We start from the raw sequence: 18,007 nt of genomic DNA on the forward strand, positions 1-18,007 counted from the left end.
CCCTGGCCTGGGAAAGCAGTGAAGATGGCCCAAGTCCTTGGGTCCCTGCATCTGCATGGGAGACCCGGAAGAAGCTCTGGGCTCCTGGCTTCGGATCAGTGCACCTCTGGCTGTTGCGGCCAATTGGGGAGTGAACGAGTAGGTAGAAGACCTCACTCTCTCTTTCTCTCTCTCTCTCTCTCTCTCTCTCTCTCTGCCTCTTTTTCTCTCTGTGTGTAACTCTTTCAAGTAATAAATAAATGTTAAATAAAATCTAGTGCTTGATGAAAGAAAAAAAAAGACAAAGAAGCACGCTATGTGCCACACAAAGCTATTCGTGTAAAATGAGAATATGGCACATGGATGAATAATGCTGAATAAAAGGGTGCAGACTCTAGGGGAGGTGGCAATGGCCTTTGAGCAGAACTCTAAATGGGATCAAGGTTGATAGGCAGGGGCAGAGACCCCGGGTAGCTGGGAGAGGTGAGTCAAGATAAGGACTAAAATGCCAGGCCAGGCAGGGAGAAGGATGTGGTAGTTTGGCTACCAAATGGAGTCCGAGCCTCTTGAGGTCATACTGCTGAGGGCCCTGGAGGCCTTACTGAGGCATTGTCATTCAGTTTAGCAGACAATAGGAAGCTCTTGAAGGTGTGTGCGCAGGACCTGAGATGTCAGAACATAGCTTCATGAGGTACAAATGTGAGTCAAGCTGGCAATAAAGAGAAGATATGTCAGGGAGTGCGACCAACAAGGAGTCAACACCTTCCCTCTAGGTGGGAAGTTTTAAGGCCCATATCTTGTGTGCCAGTGAGGGATGGAAATGAGAAGTAAGTTGGGGAGACATCCCAGGAATGGGTGCTATTGAACTTGGCTCTTGACTGTTAGGGCAAAGAGGGGGTAGGGAAGGCAGAGAGCCCCACAGGCAATTCCTTACTTGATTGTCATGAGACCTGCACAAGTTTCTGTCCTTCCACCCAATTACTCCTATGCATGCCACTGTCTGGCTACATGGAACTAGTTTGGACCCTGGGAATGTAGAAACCATATCAGTCCCCACTCTGATCCTGCAAAGAATTTAGAAACTTGAGCTCTGTACACTCCCCAGTTAAGTCCAGATAACCACAGTGCAATTTTCTCCAAGCTCTGATCAAGTCAAGGAAATGAGAGAATAGATTCCTTTGGACTCAACTCTTAGTCCTGCCACTTTCCCCACCTATACCAATAAACCCTAATGTCCACAGGCTGGGTTCTGCCAACAGGAGAGCCCTGTAACATGGCAGCAGTAAACCATGCAATATTCAGCATATGGCAGAGGGATTTCCAAAGACGAGTTTGTCTACAGAGAGTTCATGTGTTTTTTAGCACACTGCACACAAATTTGGCAAATTTTGCTTCTGGGAGTGAACTTGGGAATGTCCATGCTACAGAATGTCCACCAATTGACCTTCAAGCACCTAGCCCAGGAATTTCAGCAGTTCCCAGCTGCAGCCACATAACCAATACACTGTACAACTCCAGGGAGTGCCATGTCCTTCATCTATACTTTGGCTTTTCTGAAACCTTTGGTCTAACCAACTATAGTCCCTGGACTATTCTAATCAACTTCTTCACCCATTGGCTATGCTTACTTTTCACTTGTGGCTGTCAAACAGCTGTCTGATTGCCCCCACATCAGGTTGGGGTCACCTTTCACTCATCCCCATACCCCCCACTAACTTTTCCATCATGCCTTCCATATATAGGTACCAACTCATTATTTGCTGAATGGATATTTTCTGGAGCATAAAATTCTCCAGTAGGTATGGATGGCAGCCAAAACCTTCAAGGCCAATGCACAGCAGAAAGTTTATTAGGTCACCCCATGAAAACAACACACTGCAGGAACCATAAAGCACTGGAAAAAGTCTCTCCTCTCCTCTGAACTGTTAGCAAATAGAATACCATATATGTCATAGTCATGAATATCTGGAGACAGTCTCTATATGATAGGGAAATTTACTGTGGGTATTTATCACCTGAAAATGAAAACCCTATAAAGGTAGGATGGAAAACAACAGTAAAAGGCAGGGTTTGGAGTATTTTCCTCTGTCATTGACTAGCTGTGTGATCTTGGGCAATTTCTAAGCATCTCTGATTAATAGTTTCTCCCTCTGTAAAATGAAGAAACACCCCATGAGATCTTATATATAAAGTCTAGGAATTATGCATTTTTCTCAAAAGACAATACTCTTACTCATTAACATTGAATTGAACCACTGGATACATGTTTCCAAATCCAATGCCTGGCTACATGGGACTTGCATGTCTTCTCTGACTACTGAACCACTCAGACTGCACAGGCAGTGAAGGTGAAACAACTCAGAGACACCTTGTGCAACAGAGTGTGTGGACAATTCTCCACCCTTTCCAACATCGGCTCAGCTCAAGACTCAACGTCAGCAGGAGTAAGGATAAAACTGCAGTCTGCTTTATTTGAATTGAGCCACAAGAAAGCAGATAAGTTGAGATATTTTGGAAACAGAAAGCAAAATGCAAGTGTAAGATATGAATATTTATGGCAAAATCCAAAGTCATATGAAATTATAACCATGATGACACTGATAGAACATAACTATGTAGAAGAAAGGACTCCAGAAAGCCTGGTGACTTTCTATAAGAAGCCAACCAAAAGCTGAGCTGGATAAACACAAATGTCATCACTTACACCTGTCTTTTTGGGGTCACTAGTGGGACATTTAATAACTCAAAACCCCAATACCACTAAAAGGAAACACTGCCCTAGTGCCACAGATCATATCATCACAAAAAACTAGTAATTCTTTAAAAAGCCATATTTTGTTTAAAATGCAAACTCAACAGTCTAGTCTACCTAGAGAGGAAATCAAATGGCTTTCTCTCCCCTAACAGGAAAACATAAACACTTACTCCAGATGTATTTTAATGACTTTACCTTATTCATTTTAGGTGGGATATTAGAAAGTAAAGAAGAACTCTTAGAAATTGTCTTAAAGAAGACAAACAAGTTGATCCTAAAATAACGTGCAAATAATTCGTGCATGCTGCCCTCTGTGCTGTTTTCACAAAAACCCACCAGAGACACCAGATGACCCTCACTGCCCAGGGAGCATCATACCTTGGTAGAGCAGGTTGGATGGGGGTTGGTTCATGCCAGTCACTTTGGAGAGCATCTCTGCTTCATAGCCTGCAGGCAAGTTATCCAAAATGGCACTGGAGTGTTTGATGGGACCCAGCCACAGGTACACGTCGACTTTTGCTTGCACTGACCAACCAACTGGCCGTTTTCCAGGAAGCTGGGGAAGATTACCAGGAAGAGTGCCTCATTAATAGTGAGTTCCATCAATAAGGATGAAGTCTTTCTTGGAGACACAGCTGGAAGCATGTTCAGAGAACAGTTCTCCAGGGCTCCTCTTAGATCAAAATGAGAGCAGTAGCACCATTGCCCTGATGCACAGCTCTGTGGAAGATCCAGTTTTAGTGGGGTTGGGGCTAACACAGGCACTGTGAGAAGCATTCTTCCAAGCCTTGGATCACTGAAACCTGATAGTTAAGTGTGTTTATTGCCCCATTTTGTAGATGAGGAAACCCAGGCTCAGAGAGAGAAAGTAAGTTGCCTACTATCCCTCAGTTTTTAAGCAATAGATTCAGGATTGAACCCCAGAAAAGATGATTCCCAATCTAGACTAGTTTACCACTTTGTTTTGTTCAGAAGAACTCCAGAGTTTTTTTCCATATGTCAGGCCATTGGGCTCTTGAATGACCCTCCCTGCCCTATTGTATCCTTTCTTCTTGGCTGAATACTTCTAGTTCCTTCAATCATTCCTGTGTGTGAAGTATGGCTTCAGATTCCTTGCTACCCTGCTTTAATTCTGTTAAATGTACACAGACGTATGTATTTGAAGTCTTCAAAAAGTTCATGGAAAGTAGTGTATCATGAAAAAAACAGGAGGATTTCAAAATATTTTTGCACCAAAATAGTCTTAATTCCATTTCCTTCATGGAATTGATTTTTTTTTTGTGCTGATGTTTGCATTGCTGTGTGGTATGTGAGTTTGCATGGCAAGTGTGTGTCCATACAAATGTACATGTGTGCATATACCTGTGTGGGGGTGCAGGTATTCTGAGGATCTCAAGAGCACAATTCAATGCAGACATATGTCTTCTTTATTTCTCAAGTCTGTGCTTTCTTCTAAAGAGATTCAGGCATCAGACATGGCTGTGTTCACGAGTCCTGGCAAGGCCATCATTCTGAGTAGCTGATGGCACTTAAGATGTGGCTGCCTCTCCAGATTCTGTTGACTCTTCTAAGTGCCTCTTAGTGTTTCTTAGAATTTCCATCAGTGATTGCTTTCTTCTATACCACCTCCATTCCATGAAGGATCACAAGTGCTAATATAAGAGGCCAGAACTTGTGCTCTCACAATTTCCAAGACCATCATGGAGAGTCCTTGAATCACACATGGAGCATGGCTTATTTGCCTTTGTATCCTGGCTCTGTGGATTTCATAAGTGGACTCAGAGAGACTCAATTTAGAAACTACTGCAAGTGCTATTAGGTCTTTGCTGAGAGACTGGGGCTGAGACCATTAGAACGACTAAGACACAGCTTGACCCTCCTTCCAAGAGGTTACGTCTATGCAAGAAGGTGATCTGCATTCATGTGCTCATTTGTGAAGAGAGAAAATACTAAGGGAACAGAGAAAGAACAGTATGTATTTCTATCCTTTCTTTAAATTCAAATATTTACCCGGGCTGTGTTCAGTAGTTTGGAGTTGGACCATTGAAAAGGGCATCTCAGAAAGAGGAAAGAGCATGAACAAAGATATGGGTAGTCTGAGCTATTGTTGAGCAAATGCTTACTCTTTGCCATGTGTGGTGCTAAGAGCTTTCAACAAAAAAGGTTTCACAACCAATGAGCATGAGAGCTAGACAGAGAAAGCCAAAGGTAAGGCTGAAGAAGCCAACACAGTATATGTGGCAATTGAAATTTTAATCTTTAGGAGTACAATGCCATTACTCATTCAACTCCCCAGAAATCCAAACAAGGTCATTTTATTATTGGTAAAGGCAACCACTCTACTAGTACTCTCTTAAGATTCTAAAATTGTTTAAAACTATAAGACAAATAATCCTCAATTCATTACTTTTCTAATAATAATAAGCTAAAATGTATTGAGCACTTTTTCCATAAGATAACTGTTTATTGATTGCCTAAGGAAATTTTGTAGTAATAAAAGCAATCCCTCTGCCATTTGTAGAATCTCTGAGATATCAGTTCACACAGACAGGAACGTTTGTCTGTTGGTGCTCAGCAATGGCCTCATTGCCAAAGAGCTCTTGACACCCATAAATGACAAAGTAAATATTTGTTGAATGAATAATCATTCATTCCCTTACCTAATAATATTCAGCACATGTTGAGCGCTTACATTGTTCTAGCTTCTGGTCTAACATTTCCCCTTCGCACAGAATTTTCTATTACCTGCCTGCTATTAATGAGTCCTAGCTTATCGTTCATCCCCACAATGACTCTGTAAAGTAGATGCTTTTATAATGTGTATTTTAGAGATGAAGAAATAGAGGTTCAAAGAGAATTGTCCAAAGTCCCAGAGCGAGGCAGAGCTGGAGCCACAAATCAAACCCTGCTTTACCTGGTTTCAGTGCCCAGACTCCTAGCCAGCACATTTCACAGGCTGCTACGTGTATCCGTGCATGCAAATTGCAAGGGGCTCTAGTTAAAATGCAAATGCTAAGTCAGTAAGTCTGGGTAGGATTTGAGATTCTGTGTGTCTCCCTATTAATGCTGATCCTGCTGGCCGTTTAAAATATTTGAGATCTTTTAAAATATTTGAGCAGCATGCTTCTTAATGTAGTGTGCCACATTCCCCCAAGCAGATCTGGTATTCTCTGTTTCTTAAAGTAAAACAAAAACAATTAAAAACATCACTCATTTATGCTACTATTAAATTGTGTGTGTGTGTGTGCATGTTCGTCTATGTTGGTATTCATGATAAAAGCCTCAAACTCAGCTAACATCTGGTACAGGGACCACAGCTGCACTCCTCAAGTTTGCAGCTTGCACGTTTCTTTTTCTTTTTTTAAAGAAAAGATATTTATTTGAAAGGCAGAGCTATGGAGGCAGGGGGAGAGAAAGAGAGATAGAGAACCTCCATCCGATAGTTTACTCCCCAACTGGCTGCAACAGCCGGAGCTGGGCCAATCCAAAGCAAGGAGCCAGGAACTTCTTCTGGGTCTCCCACGTGGATGTAGGGGCCCAAGGACTTGGACCAGCTTCTACTGCTTTCCCAGGCCATAACAGAGAGCTGGATTGGAAGTGGAGCAGCCGGGACTTGAACCGGTACCCATTTAGGGAAGCTGGCACTGAAGGTAGCGGCTCTATCTGCTACACCACAGTGCCAAACCCTGCACATTTCTTTTAAAGGCACACAAATTAAAATTGCTGGCAAGATGATGCAAAGCCTCTCAGATAGGCAGCCAAGTTCAATTCCCCCAATAGTGTTGAGCACTTCTCGAGATTACTTTCAGAAACAGCATCCCTTTTTAAATTTCATACGTGATTCCAGCCACGTGTGTCTGCCCCTGCCTTCTCCCCTTACCCCACTCTCCTTATCTCATTTGCCTCTGAATCCTGGCCAATCACAGCAAAGTTTTTCTTTTTGAGAACAGCATGACCATGTAGGTGGAAAAAAAAAAGAAAGAAAACACACAACAGAAAAATAATTTAAGAATGCAAAAGTGATTAAAAAAAAAAAACTGTGATCACCAACGTATAAATAGTGCATGAAACAGAATGCTAACATCTTAGCCTCTCCACCTCCCACTGGGGTTCTGATAATGCCAGCTGGCTTAAAAGGAAGAGGAAGTCTTGGCACCTGAGAGAAAGGAGAGCGATGATAATCCACATGCTGCATTGGAGTTGGTCAGTGAGTATCAGGAAGACAAAGGCCTGTTGGTGTTGTAGAAATTTTGCTTTGTGGCAGGACCCAGAAGGATACCTTTCAGCCATGCCTTTCTTCTGTATCCTAGGAAAGCTGGATGAGGCTCCAGGAGGCTGGAGGAGAGGAGACGGATTTGGGGGTATGGAGCAAATGGCAGGATAGGGATAAAGATGAGGGTGAGGACAGGTGGATTCAGCACAGAGAGTGACTCAGTAGAAGAGAAGAGGAAGGTTGGCAGCCACCTCCTGGGCTTAGAGTGCATCCATGGCAAGGATTTCCTTTGGATAGGAATTTCCTTTTCCACATTTCCTGCCATCAAGGACAGGAAAAGGAGAACACTCTCTTTTTTGGATAGACAGTTGGGTTGAATTCTGCAAACCCTGTCCCATCATTTTTGCCAGTGTAACAAACGTGTCTGAATCAGAGAGAAAGAGAGGCGATGGAACCAGGGAGCACAAACACCTGGTCATCGGTCGACCGTGCCAGCTGTGGGATGACAGAAGTGGTACCTTTGCTTCCTCTTTATTTGCATTCTCTGTACTGGGTCCCAAGGAACAGAAGTTTCCTAAAACCTGTAATTAGCTATTCTCGGGGAAACAAGCTTGGAAAATATACCTTCAAGAAGTGAGAACTATGTCCTGACTGCGAGACTTCTTGGAACCTTCTACTGGGTAATGGAAGCTGTGAAACTCCAAGAATTTCCAAGTTTACAGCCTCAACCTCCTAAGTGTATTTGAATGTGGATATTTATACAGTCACTCAAAGGGCAAATGTGCAATAGAATAAACTTGGAGGAAACTCTGACCTGCAGAGTTCAGAAATTTGCATTCCATGCTTTTCTCTCCCTACTTCCTATTTCTCAGCCAGGAAACCGGAGTGAGTAGCAGGTGTAGGAATAGTTCGTCCCCCTGCGGCAGCCATTTCTTTTTCAGACTTTCCAATTCAGCAAGCAGAAAGGGGGCATAAAGAGACGGTGGGTGGAAGTGAGTTAAAATCTAGTGTGACCATTGCAGAATCACCTTATCAAGGCGTTTCATCACGTTGATGTAACTGAACTCAGCAAGTTAAGAAAGCTATCACTCAAATAAGTTCCAATGGCAAAGAAAAATACAAAGAAAGAAATTGATGCTTGAAGTCATCTGATAGAGATAATAGACACACGGTGAATGCCCTAGGACAAATGTTCTGTACTCTCAGACACAACTATCCCCTGGCTTTATTTGACAGCTGTTCTTGGTTCTAAATTTACATAATGCCAGGACACATCAAAATATTTAGGAGTGAGCAACTTTATACAATTTCCTAGTATTTTTAGCTCAGGGCCTTTTGAGATGATTTGCTATTTTGAAGACAAATGTTTCCTGCCTTGCTAGCATTCCTTGAATGGAGAAAATTAAAGAAAATCTCTGACATTTAGGGTGGACTATTTGGGGAAGAATTTTCTCTGTTCGGTTATTGTTTTATATGAGTGCGGTTAAAAGTCATTTTCCACACAGGACAGAAAATACCATGCAGAGCCACAAACAACTCATAGGCTGTGAATGGGGCACACAGTTACAGCAAAGTTCTCTGGGCCATGGAATGAATGCCTGCTCTGGTGGATCGATTGATCTGGGGCGGCACAGCCAGATGAATCTCTTAACTTGCATCTATTTACTCAGTCCTCACAATCGTCCCCACTTAATGGATGAAAAGTGAGATGAACACCTTCATTCTACAGGGAGGATGGAGGCTATTAAATCACCTGTCCAAGGTCATGCAATTGGTAAATGCTGGCCCTGGAATCCTGTTAGGGGTTGAACTGTGTTCTCCTAAAATTCATATGTTGAAGTCCTAATCCTGAGGACCCAGAAAGTGGGGCCATTGAAGATGGGATTAATGAAGTGAAATGGCATTGTGAGTACTGGAGTAGGACAGGCTTCTAACCCAACGTGACAGGTGTCCTTGTAAGAGGAACATCACACAAAGACTGGCACACACACACAGAGGAAGATGGATGTGAACACTGGCCTTGTGCTGGCACAACTCCAGGAATGAGGCAGAGCTAGGAGAGGCCTGGAACAGGTCATTTCTCACTTTCCCCAACTCCTTTGGAGGGAGCATGGCCCTGCCGACACCTTCTCTGGGATTTGTAGCCTCTAGAACTGAGAGAAAATCCATTTCTATTGTCAGAGTCACTCAGATTATGGTACTTTGTGACAGCAACCCTAGCAAACTGCTAGAAATTCCAACCTAGATTCACCTGATTTCAAAGCCCACAATTCAAACCATTTATACACATTGCCTTTCATGCCCAATAACACGGATTCTTCTGTCGGCAACATTTAACAGTCACAACTACAGTAGCCAATCAAAACTCAACAGCATTTAGAGGCTGTTCATCACTGCCCACTGCTGATTCGTATCAAAAGTTGTCCAGCATCTGTTCACATCTCAGAGGGTGAGGAAACCAGGTGGGCTACCATTTAAGGAACTATTTCTCTGTCAAGTCTAGGGTGGGGCTTGCTTTTATCCTCTGAAAACTCACAAACACTGAAAGATCTCCCTCACACCATCAAAGCATCTCGCCCAAGCACTGCAGTCTCTTCACCTGCTCCTTGTATGGCATGATTTTGAGCCTTCTCATCCTCCCTCTAAAGCAGCTGAAAAATAAGTTACAGCAAGCAACGAGAACTGAGATTGGCAGGACAGGCTACTTACAAGTTAGGAAAATTAATCCATTGAACCACACTCTTGTGACCAGTCGCTACTGATGTTAGGGCTTTGGACCACTTTTTGCTCATATTTTCTCCCTTCTGCTTGCTGTGATAAAAACTCGCTTGTTGTAGGAGTAAAACACACAGGAGCTTCAAGAAAGGCTCAAGTCTCGAGTTAGAGATGACAGGACCATTCAGAGATTGTCTGTGAGAGCCTCTCAGGGGTTATCCAGGAAACCTGTCTTCATGCAGGGTGCAGGAGCCCCAAGTTTAAAGTCACCAGGAATCAAGAGCTAGCAATTCTGCTCCTCTTATAATTTTCTTTGAAATCTCCTTTTAAAATATAGATGAACTCATGTGAAACGATGTCATGGACAAATTACATAAGAGAAAAGGCCATGAGGAAACTAATAGAAAAACATTCATTTTTCCCTGATGTTCAAAGAAGTAAAACTGAAGGTAGCCCCAAGATACACCTACTACATTAAAAAAAAAAAAAAGAAAAGAAACCTATTTGCCTAGTGATGCAATCATTGGAGAATTGGGAAGGATTCAGCCTCAAGATGGTCTACTGAATTGCCATTTGAACCAAGAAGAAGCAAGATTCTCCAGGTGCCTTCATACCTTTGACAGCTCTGGGGGACCAAGTTGGAGATGGAGGCACACACTGGAAATTCTGAACCAGCCAGGAAAAAGAGAAATTTCCGCTTCCTTTAGTCAAAAATAGTGCAGACTTACTTTGAGGAAATGAGTTTTGATCTTCCCGCAGTGTTTGCCCATCTGCTCCCTGACAGGTGAATAGAGCAGGTCTTTAGAGTCGATGCGGGCATATGCCACCCTCTTGTTGTTGCTAAGCAGCCAGATGAAGACATCAGGGATGGTGTGCTGTGGCTGTGGGACAGAGAAGAGTGGCAGTCGACAGGTTGATGTTTAATAACCTTGACTTTAAGAGTTCGATCACCCTGAGTTAGTCTCTTCTGCAAAACGAACTCTAAGCGTCAAACATCTAGATACTTAAACATCTGTGCAATCTGGCCAATGCTGCTTCCTTGGAGACAGAAAGCCTTGGGTTATGGGTTGAAGTAAAGTACTATAAACTCGTATGCCAAGTGTTCATTGTGCTATAATAAGATGTAAGTGGGCCCATGATTTGGTGGCCTATTTGTCTCCATTTGTAGAATAAACATTTTTCTATAACTTTGCATGGATTCTTTTTTTCCAATCTTGTAATAATGATTTTGCTTCACACATCAGATCTCCTCGGAGCCAGATAACATTTCCAGAATATTCAAATGAAACAACAAAGCAAAAATCCACAAATGTCTGAATGTCTTTCCACTTGTTCTTAAGGAATGGAGAGCAATTCTACAAGGATCTTTGTACCTCAAATGTAATTGCCAAGCATTTTAGTTCCATTTTAGGTGGTTATCCAGGATAAACGACTAAATTGCATAGAAAATTAGACTTTAAAGTTGAGCTCATCAAGATAGGAAGTGCAGAATTCCAACTCAAGTGGCCCATTATGTCGTGAGTGTTTTTCACATTTCTGAACTAACATCTACCAAAACAAAAGGAGATTTTGTTATAAACTAGGCTTTGACATTCCTGGGTTGGAAGCAGATACTCAATCCTTCTAAACGCTAACACTCAGGTATATTAGGTATTCCAGGGCCCTCCTTTCCCTCTAAGTATGGGAATGGAGACACTAGATATTCCTGGCCCAGCCCCAGGGCCTGGTTCAAACCTTCTTTGTGCTTATTAAGAGTCCCATGTCTACTGGCTGCCTATGACACTGCTGATTATGACTTTAGGGAATGATTGACTAGCGGCAACAAGTACAACTTTCTAGAACAACAAAATCAGGGACTCTACCTCTCCCTGACACCTTCCTGGGAAACCTCCAAAGAAGTTCCTACACATCTGTAGGCTTCAAGAAAGAGCTGCAGAATCTTGACAGAAGGAAATATGAGGAGCTTTTAAAGACCATTCTAGAAGTCACCAGAAGATACTGTATGACTGAACTTTAAAATGAGAAGTTGTTTTGACCTTTACTGGACATAAGTTTAAATCCTTTTATAGTTGAAAACCTTTCAAAGCTCTCATGCTTATATTTACTTTTCTTGAGTCTATTATGGAGCATGATTTCTATTTTGCTGAAAATTCAGGCTTTGTAAAAAGAAATCAATATGCTGTACATGTTTGGCTTAATTTAAAGTCTCTTCTCTCATCTCTAAACAAACAGTGCCTGCTCAACTCAGCAGGATGTGGGGACAAAAGCACTGAGTCATCTTTCCCTCCCACCAAACACCCAAACCTCATCAGGAGGACATTCAGTCTAATCTTCTAAATGAGCTTGGCCTTCAGAGTCCATCACCTCATCAACAAGAAAGCGGATTTTCTCCACAAAGTTCTGAGCTTCACGGATCATTTCCTCAAGAGTGAACTTTTTCTTCTGCTGCTGAACAATCCCCTTAGCCTCCTTGGCCATCGCCTCCTAAAACAGAACAAGAATCAGGGTAGATCTTGCTAGAAATCTAGGCAACAGCTTCCATCCCGTTGCTGGGGAGTCTTGAAGGTGCCTGTAAGCTCCACCCAGAGCCCTCATTAGGACTATTTCAGCGTCCATCACTTCAGGCTGGCCGTTTAATAGGAAGTCCATAGAAATATGGTGGCAGTGTTCTTCTCACTTCTGTTTGACAAGCAGAGAGTTGAAGCCCAGAAAGGTCAGAGGTCACATAGGATTTGTTTTTAGCCAGGACCTGAACCCAAGCTTTCCAATAATTAACAACAACTAGAATAACGGCAACTAAATATCCTTGAATTCCCACCTAATGCCAGGCAATATTCTAACTACTGTATTAAGCCTTTATTATTCCTCATAGTAAACGCACAAGGGAGATTCCATTATTTACATTTTTAAAAGATTTATTTATTTAATTTGAAAGGCAGAGTGACAGAGAGAGAGACAGAGAGAGAGAGAATCTTCCATTTGCTCATTTATTCCCTAAATAGCCAAAACAACTAGGGTTGGGCCAGGCTAAAACCAGCAGCCAAGAACTCCATCCAGGTCTTCTATGTGGATGGTAAGGACTCAAGCACTTGGGCCATCCTATGCTGCTTTTTCAGGTGCACTAACAGAGAGCTGGCTGGAGAGCAGAGCAGCACCCAGGAGGGGAATCAGCACCTCAATATAGGATGTCAGGATTGCAGGTGTGGCTTAACCTGCTGGGCCACAGCACTGGCCCCTGTTATTCCTGTTTCACGGTGGAGGAAAAGGCTCATGCAGCTGAGTGGCAGAGCTAAAGTTGACCCCAGTTGAGTCCGGAGTGCATGTCTTTCACCATGGCACCACTTCCTCTTCCTGGGAGAGTGGTAGAAACTTCCAGACCAAGCCTGCATCATTTAAGAAGCACTGCCAGAGTTCTCAGTTGGAGTTGTCGGAATATCCCAAAGTGTTTATTTTGATCGATTTGTTCAGCCCACACTTATTTGCTTAGGAATGAAACTTCAGCTCTTTACAGTGGCTTTTAAAAACCTTGTGTGAGTTGGCTCTGCCTACGCTCTGCTTCTTCTCATAACAGTCCTGCCTTGTTCCAGGCAAACTGGTCCCCAAAAGTCTTAGAATATGTGAGGTTTGATCCATCCTAAGCTTGTACACTTGGTGGTTTCTCTTGCTCAAATGTTCTTCCTAGACTCTCCATGGCTGATTTCTTATCCATCAGGCCTCAAATTTAATGTCACCACTGAATTTCGTAACCTATAATCATTTTTATGTATTTGTTGTTTACCTATCTTCCATCTTCTCCACTACAATGTAAACTTCACTAGGACAGCAGCCCCTCTGTCTTGTCCGCACCTGTATTCCAATGTGTGGCAGTGTTCCTGGCCCATAACACGTGTTAAATAAGTGTTTGCGGAATGAATGAATCAGTCAAGCTACAGATACTTCAAGGATGAGCACCAAGTACTTTCAGCTTTGTGTTCCCAGCACCTAGCACAATGTCTAGCACACAGGAAACTGTTAACATCATATGGAAACACTGAGTATCAACTATCTACCAGGGACTGCTAGAAGCCCAGGTTTGGGGCAGGGAAAAGACATAATCCTTTCTTTCCCTGAGACTTCAACAACCTGGTGAAGTCAAAACAACATACACAAATAATTAAAACGTGCAAAGCATCATGGGACCAGAGATGGGGGCAAGGCTGGGTTTCATGAAGGATGTGACATTTGAACCAAAGGTCAATAGAACAGAACTCATCAGGTGGCAAGAAGACAAGAGTATAGACAGAGGGGGAAACTACACGTGAGGGTGCATCATCGCTGAGGGTTCAGACAGTTGGATCACAGATACACACAAAGGGAGTCATGGGAAGTAAGGCTGGGATGCTCCACTGGAGGCAGATGGTGAGCACCTCTGTATACCACGACCATGCAAAAGACATTACCCTATGAGCAACGGAGAGACACCAGTGATTTTTTTCCAGCAATAGTGATCCAATTAGATATGTGATTTAGAAAGACCATTCTGACCATGACACAGAAAATGGATTGGAGAAAGACTACTGAAATAGTCAAGGCTAGAGTTACTAAAGAACTGGGGATGCAGAAGTGATAAGTTCCAGGGTCCTTAAGGAGCAGATTAGACAGGACCTGGAGTTGAAGTACTTATCAAAAGTGAAGAAAAAAATGGCAAAATTGATACTTGGGCTTCTGGCTAGAGTAGTAAGTGTAACTAGCGTTGCCAATAGAGGACATGGAATGAGTTTAGGTAAAGTGATGGTTCAGCAGGATACACAATGATTTCTTCTTGTCCACAGGAGGTTGGTTCCAGAACCCCCCTCAGATACAACCACTGATAGATGGTCAAGTCCCTCTTATGAAATGGTGTAATATTTGCATATAACCTATGCACATAGATCCATATACATTAATTCATCTCTAGATTGCTTATAATATCTAATACAGTATTTAGGGGATGATGAAAAAAGTCTGTTCATTTTCAGTACAAGTGAAGCTTTTCCAAGTACTTCTGATCTGTAGATGGCTGAAATCACCCATGAGGACCCTGAGGGTATGGATAGCCAGTGGTGCTGAGTCTGAGGTCATGCATGATGAGCATGTCAGATGCCCACTAGGAGGCTGGAAATACAAGTCTAGTGATGAGGAGGGACACCTGGGTTACTACAAAGATATGAGAATCATGGGCTTGTTCAGTCCCAGAGCTTCGGGACAGTGAGAAGAGAAGGATATGTACTGAGGGGACACCATGGAGAGTACTTCAGCCAGAGGTGCTAAAGAAAAAACCGGCAGGGGAGATCTTAGCGATGGTGCTGACCCAGTCCTCCAAATGTTCTGTAAAGTATTCTGGCAAGAAGGTGGTTGAGGAGTCAGGAGACTTTGGTTTTAGTCTCTGGACTAAAATGAACTCATTGTGACTTCTGGAATACCATTTCATCTCTCTGAATGCCACTCATGTCTTTTAAATGCCTCTCCAACATCAAACACCGAGTGATTTTTTTTTTTTTTGCAAAAGTATTATGGCCTTCACAAAATGTCCCTTAATACCACTGCTGAAAGTTTTTAAAAAAAAAAAAAAAAAGATTTCATTTTTCATTTATTTTTATTTCTTATTCACTCAAGAGGTGGGCAGGGCAGGGTGTTGCGGGGAGGGGAAGTACCTGCAATGGGCAGGACTGGGTGGGGTCAAAGGCTGGCAGCCAGGAACACAATCCAGGTGTCTCCTATGGGTGGCAGGGACCCAACCGCTTGAGCCAGCACTGCTGCCTCCCAGGGTCTGCATCAGCCATAGCTGGAGTTTGGAAGTGGAGCCAGGAAGTGAACCTAGGCACTTCAGAATGGCATCAGGGCACCCCAACTGGCAGCCTAACCACTAGGCCAAACTCTACCCTAGTCCCTGGAACTGAACTTTACGACGAGATAATCTAGTGTGTGTGTGTGTGTGTGTGTTTTTCCCACTTAATCTGTCATTTCTCAGTCACCACTCATGCAACCAGGCTGGGTTATCTGCAAGGCACCTGTACCTGCCTGTAAGCACCCGGAAGGTCTCCAGGACACAGAGGAACCCCAATCACTGCCCTGTTCTCAAGAAGAATCCCAAGAAAGAGAACAGTTATTTATTTTGGCCTCTCAGCTTGTGGGGCAGACGGCCAAGTAAAAGAGCCCGTAGCGTGTAACAAAGTGCAAATGTCAAGAAAATGAGCAAACGGGGGAGTGGTGCTCCATCAGACTAGGGCACAGGGCTTCCGGCTCATCCTTGTCCCCCATCAAAAACTGCTAGATCCTCTCCAACTCAGTTACTTACACTCCCTTCTCATTCGTGTCTCTCCATCTGACTAACACGTGCCCTTTACACCGTATCCCCATCTGGTGTGTGACCTATGCCTCATCCACGGGGCTTCTTTTTGAAGCAGATGTTTTATCTCCATTCAAAGTAAAAATAGATTTTCACATACCAGCTCCTGCCAACAGAGCGTGAGGCGTTTCTTATCTAAAGTGGTTTGGTTCAACATCTTGGGCTTCTTTTCTGCCTCAGAAATAAAGGCACTGTAAGAGAAAAACAACAACTCTGAAATCCACTTAGTGAAAATTCTTATATATAGTTCCAAAGATTTGCAAACATGCTTTCTGCAAAATAATGGAAAGCTGAGGAAGCCACAGAACCAAGGTCTTTGATTTAGGATTAATCCGCGGTGCACCCAACTTTTCTGGGAAGCAAAACAACAATGAGAAGTGATGTCCAAAGTTCAAATTGGTTTGATGAAATGGTTGTTTTTTTTATTTTCTTTCAGCTCGTATCTACTGCTATTGCTGTCAAAATTCATAGCCAAAGTAAAAAGGATGAAATTTTCTTTCATCTTACAAGTTTGACATACCAAAAAGTTTCCTGAAGAGTTCTATCTAAAGCAAATATTTCACACTCAATACTGAGATATGGCTCCACAGATTTTAGAAGTTTACTTATTTGTTTTTATTTATTTGAAAGGCAGAGTAACAGAGAACAAGAGATAGGAAGGGAGGGGGAGTTAGTTCAATCTTCCATCTGCTGGTTCACTCCCCCAAAAGCCTGCAATAGCATTGGCTGGGCAAGGCCAAAGCTATAAGACAGGAACTCATTGAGGTCACCCACATGAGTGGCAACAACCTAAGTGCTTGAGCCATTATCTGCTGCGTCCCACCGTACACATTAGCAGGAAGCTGTATCTGAAGCAGAGGACTTGATTCCAGGTACTCTGACATGGGGTGCAGGCATCCCCAGCAGAGGCTTAACCTATTATAACACAATGCCTGCCATTTCCCTACATTTAAAAAGCTATACAAAAGGGATAGGCATTTGATGCGGTGGTTAGAACAGCACTAGGGATGCCCACATGCCAGATCAGAGTGCCTAGGTTCAAGTCCTGACCCTGCTTCCAATTCTGGTTCTTTGCTGGCACTTAGTGTGTGAACCAGTAGGTGGAAGACCTTTCTCTCTCTCTCCCTCTCCCTCTCCCTGCCTCTGCATTTCGAATAAACAAAAATAAAGAAAAAAATTTAAACTCTACAAAGACTGAGAAGCAACATTTTTTGGAGATGAAGTTAAAAATGTATTCAATAGGAAAACAGTAAAAGTCATGAATGCAAGAAGATACGTAAATGGCTAAATAGTTGGGGAAATAAGATGTTCTCAATAGTAATAACTTAAATGCAAATTAACATCAGCACTATTGTACCAATAAACTGTATAATATTCAAGACTAGAGCTATAAAAAAGAAAAATATTCAAGATTGGCCACAATGTGGAGGAGAGTGTAAGCTATGGTAGGAGACTATAAATTGTTAACATGTTGTAGAAACTATTCGCCAGCACCTTTGAAAATTTAAATGTCCATAAAATTTGACTTAAAAATTATGGCCGGCGCCGTGGCTCAACAGGCTAATCCTCCTCCTTGCGGCGCTGGCACACCGGGTTCTAGTCCCGGTTGGGGCGCCGGATTCTATCCCGGTTGCCCCTCTTCCAGGCCAGCTCTCTGCTATGGCCCGGGAAGGCAGTGGAGGATGGCCCAAGTCCTTGGGCCCTGCACCCACATGGGAGACCAGGAGAAGCTCCTGGCTTCGGATCAGCGAGATGCGCTGGCCGCAGCGGCCATTGGAGGGTGAACCAACAGCAAAAAGGAAGACCTTTCTCTCTGTCTCTCTCACTATCCAGTCTGCCTGTAAAAAAAAAAAAAAAAAAAAAAAAATTATACTGGAATTCTTATCCTTCAAAAGTAACACTTTTCTGCAAGAATATGCTTACACTGTCTTTACCATAGCATTATTTCAGTAGCAAAATAAGTAGCAGCAGGTTAAAT

At 42.9% G+C, this 18,007-nt stretch overlaps 1 protein-coding gene across 1 annotated transcript in view; it reads right to left on the minus strand.

Moving 5' to 3' along the window:
- FER1L6 (fer-1 like family member 6) overlaps positions 1-18,007 on the minus strand; it is a 251,737-nt gene that overhangs the window by 82,713 nt on the left and 151,017 nt on the right. Inside the window, exons 16-19 of the mRNA XM_062188016.1 lie at positions 16,130-16,220; positions 12,027-12,146; positions 10,391-10,543; positions 3,113-3,290 (exon numbers count right to left, since the gene is read on the minus strand). Of these exons, the coding sequence (XP_062044000.1) occupies positions 3,113-3,290; positions 10,391-10,543; positions 12,027-12,146; positions 16,130-16,220 (542 nt within the window). The remainder of the gene's footprint in view (positions 1-3,112; positions 3,291-10,390; positions 10,544-12,026; positions 12,147-16,129; positions 16,221-18,007) is intronic.

Source organism: Lepus europaeus, chromosome 4 (assembly GCF_033115175.1).
Source record: "Lepus europaeus isolate LE1 chromosome 4, mLepTim1.pri, whole genome shotgun sequence".
NCBI lineage: Eukaryota > Metazoa > Chordata > Mammalia > Lagomorpha > Leporidae > Lepus > Lepus europaeus.